The following is a 4,215-nucleotide window of genomic DNA, read 5'->3' as shown; positions in this document are numbered from 1 at the left end:
CCCACACACCCCTAAATTCATAAACAAAAGAATTTCTTTTAGACAAAATTTTTCAAAATAAACTGAAGAAGAATAAAAGTTATCCGATCGAATGCTAGCTATCATTTACTATTATCAGAACAGATTCCTCCTCTTTGATGGTAACACTGAGACAATAGAGCATACAGCTTGCGTTAAAGTGATCGCCAACCCGAGAATAGCAGCAATGGTGGCAAGTACTTTCCAAGGAGTGCGAAAATGATCATGTTTCAAGATAGCCTTCCAACGATTCCAATTGCTATCATAGAATTCAACTATATCTCTACAAAGACGGCGATACTCAGGATTCATGGATGAATATTGGACATTTGTGCCTAAATTATTGATAAAAGTTGCATTGTCGTACTCTCCCATCCCATTAACAAGTATGTTCTTTTCAGCAAGTAAAGCCACATCTTTGCCTGTATCAATAAGGAAATCCAACAAGAGAAAATAATCAGTAATATATGCTTGTGTTGGATAGTGACATTGCTCCAAAGCCATGAGGTTTCGAGCAAATATCTCCGTGGTATTGTCAATAGTAAAGCGTGGGATTTCCAACACTCCGCCTTCATGATATTTTAAGTTAAGGTAGCACTGGCTTTCACTCTTCTTAAAGGTCAATCCTGCCTCAGCCAGCTTCGTTGCACAGTATATTTTCTCAACCCTACTATCAGGTTGTCTTTCTGATAGAGTTTCGGGTGGAGGTAGATAAAAGATTCGGATCAAATCAACAAAATGAATTATTCGATTGAACTGATCGGAATCAGAAGGCTTATTTTGAGTGTTGAGATAGCCAAAGTAGAGAAAGGCAACCTCAATGAAGGGACGGTAAATTCTATGAGTAACCAAAACAAGCTGATATAAATCCTTAAGAATAAAGAAAGGAAGTTGATTTTCAAGTAACAGAAAGTCCAACTGCATCCTAGCAGTTATCCATGGCTTTATAACTGTTCTATCCTCATCTGTCCATTGCACTGGGAACATGTCTCTCAAGAAATACTCAATAATGAAGGCCGCATCAAGGAGTATCATCTTCACAAACTCATCGCTGTCAAGTTCGATGGTTTCTGCATAACATTGACGAATTGCTTCTTCCGAGCCTTTTACAATTCTTACTAAATTCTCCGGGTTTGTTTTGGCTCGTCTCATAAAATCGTTGAGATATCTCACTTTATACTTTTCCAGGATTTGGAATTTTTTGTTGCCGTGATGAAAGGGGCCTATGGAAATAACTTGTGGGGTATAGGCTTCTTCATTCAATTTGCGCAAGTGATGTGGAACCTTGAAGATACAACATTCTCCTTGTAAGTGACGCCTCGAACTTTCTAACAGTTGTGTTATTCTAATTACCAAATGTTCCCCTTGATCTGCTGAAGCATTTTGATCATTTCGTTGAAAATATGTACCATATGATTGCCCCATAAATCTACAAACTTCCCTTAAAAAATTAAACCCCTGATGAAAAACACAAATATTAATATTGTCATGGGCTAGCTAGCATTTAGAAATATGGGTTGGAATTAATATAGTTCCCAATATTATACTGCATGCATTGAGTATTTTCTAAATGTAATCGAGTGTTAATACTTATCAAATAATTTAAGGACTAATGCGAGGAGACAGGGTTATGTATAATATCTCAAGTGATTAGGCAAATTATAATAATATATATAATGAAAAAATTTTCTCACAAGTCACTATTCACTATCTCATACCCGATACTTTATGAAAAAACACTCTCGCATCCTATAACAAGTTATAGTTGTGGGTTGTGTAATGTGAACAGTGTCTTATTTGTAGCAAAACTCATATCTTATAATCTTGAAAACGTTGAATAAGAACATTGTGAAAGAAAGAAAACGGGGATAATCTAGGCCAAAATCTTACGCCATTCGCTTTTAACAGTGGGAAGTGCAACGACTATAAATATATATTGGTATATATGTTATGTTAAATGACTGCGCGCAAGGAAGACAAAGAAACTGAGAGATCAGATTAATGGTAGAAACAACGTACAGAATGAGAGGAAGAGATGATTGGACCTGCGGCTCGTATGAAAAACTGTGAAAGCTTCCGCGCTGCCGACGTGAAAGGAAATTGTGTTGATCGATACTGCCTCGTAATTGCAAATCAGATCTGCTTTGTTCCTCCCTGATAACAAGAGTACTGATGCTTTCTTTCTATAGAAATTAAGCATCTCTCTCGCACACGCAAACGCACATAAGCTTTATATTTTCTTAAATAAAAGTGACTTCTTCTGATCAATACCCTTTCTTTAAAGCGTGAGGAATTATTTGCTTAATAACTTCTCTTCTAAATACACTTTTAATAAAAAAATTCAACCACTTTTTACTTCTATCTGTTTGTGGGGTCATTAAAAGGTAAGCAGTGCTGTGATCATGAACTTTCCTTTCCGTCTCAAAATGTGTGTTTTTCTTTATGCTTTTATATTCGAAAAGGCTAATTACAAAGTGAACGTGGCCGGCAGAGAAAAACTTTTCTCTCCTCTGTCATGTGCAGAGCACAAGTTTGATTGATGGAATCATGGAATATTGGAAATCTTTCATCTTAAGAAAATAAAATAATTATAAAAAAAATGCTTTATGTATGGTCAGGTATTTAATTACCATCACATAAATAATTCTTCGCGATAAGTATAGACGGAAACATTTTCACAATTTGGTATGAAATATTAGAGTGAAATTTTCAAAAAAGTAAATTTATTTTCAAAAAGAAAATCTTTTGACATATCTAAACTGAAACATTATATTCATAACATCACATCGGGACAAATACCATGTTTAATTCCCGTGGTAAGGTTATAAACCACCATTATATCCGTGGTTGGGCCGTATACCATGTTTCACCCCGTGATACGGTTATGAACCACTATTATACCAGTGGCTGGGCCGTATACCATGTTTCACCCCGTATGGTAGGGTTATGAACCACCATTATACCCGTGGCTGAGCCATATACCATATTTCACCCCGTGGTAGGGTTATAAACCACCATTATACCCGTGGCTGGGCCTTAACAAAAACAGAACGGAACATCTTCGGAATCAAAAACAGAATCAGAACTTCATGCTAAAGTTTTTAAATGACACATCATATCAAAACAAAATACTGAATAGCTTCAGATCATTTCACATGTTAGAAATAAATAGAAACCAAAACATCTTCATTTATTCATAGCAAAAGCTTTTAAATTTCATATTCGCTCTTTTTGCATAATTCAGAAACAGAATGCACAAAATTAGCTCATATATACACTAGTCATGACAGAAAATACTTTCTCTTATACATAATTTATGCATATGCAGAATAAACATCTGAGGTCATTTTCAGATTTCTTTTCAAAAACAAACATGCTTATTTTCAAAGTCAACCATGTTTCCTTTCTTTTATGCAAAACTAGTATATGAACCCCGCTTACCTGGACTTTTTAGCCTTTCAAAAATTTCCTCAATAATGTCGAATAAATATTAATCGTCACCTATAAAAAAAATCACGTAATTCTCGTAAACTTGAAATCGAACATGTATTTCAATATTTAAGCCTAAGCTGCTAAAATAACCTATTTTTATTCCTCAAAAACCTAAATTCTCAATTCCTACAAATATCATCACTTCCCAAATTCCTCAATATCCAACTTAATCTCTTACTAAAGTATTAAAATTTAACTCAATTACTAATGAGGTCTAACTATAAAATATAAACTAAATAACATAATTATATCAAAATCATTATAAGTAGAAAAATCATAATTTGGTTAAATCAAAAAAATATTTTGTACTTACTGTTTACATTAAAAATTCATATTTAAAAATATATATATATATATATATATATATATATATATATTATACTCTCATAAAATGAGCACTAGACTTATAAATATAAAACTCACCTGAAGGGATGTTTTAGGAAATAAAATGGGAAGTTAAGAAAAAATCATAGACAAAGTTTCTAAAACAGGAAACAATCAGCCATAACATACGTAACAACTAAGCTCACCGAGAGAGAGATGGATCAACTGCGATAGGGACTCGGAGCTGGACGTCGATGGAGATGAACAGTTGAGATGAAATCGCCGACGAGCTTGGAGGCAGAGCACTTAGAGAGAGAGGGTGATGAGGGACAAACCATGTGATGAGAGGAAGAGAGTCTGAAAGTGGTGAGAGAGATCGGG

General features: G+C 34.5%; 1 protein-coding gene across 2 annotated transcripts; it reads right to left on the bottom strand.

Annotated features, from left to right (window-relative positions):
• On the bottom strand, positions 1–2,273 carry LOC108992728 (UPF0481 protein At3g47200-like). 2 transcript variants are annotated; one of them, XM_035695556.1, is made up of 2 exons: positions 2,038–2,273; positions 1–1,476 (listed from the first exon to the last, which is right to left on the bottom strand). In XM_035695556.1, the coding sequence occupies exon 2, from the start codon at positions 1,441–1,443 to the stop codon at positions 115–117; it is 1,329 nt and encodes a 442-aa protein (XP_035551449.1). In that variant the 5' UTR covers positions 1,444–1,476; positions 2,038–2,273; the 3' UTR covers positions 1–114. The 2 variants fall into 2 exon arrangements, with proteins under 2 accessions (XP_035551449.1, XP_035551450.1); XM_035695557.1 differs by having other exon boundaries at positions 2,064–2,273.
• Positions 2,274–4,215: the final 1,942 nt, after the last annotated feature.

The sequence above is a fragment of the Juglans regia genome, chromosome 11 (assembly GCF_001411555.2).
Source record: "Juglans regia cultivar Chandler chromosome 11, Walnut 2.0, whole genome shotgun sequence".
NCBI lineage: Eukaryota > Viridiplantae > Streptophyta > Magnoliopsida > Fagales > Juglandaceae > Juglans > Juglans regia.
Note: the sequence above shows the minus strand (reverse complement) of the source record. Positions and strands in the feature narration are given on the sequence as shown.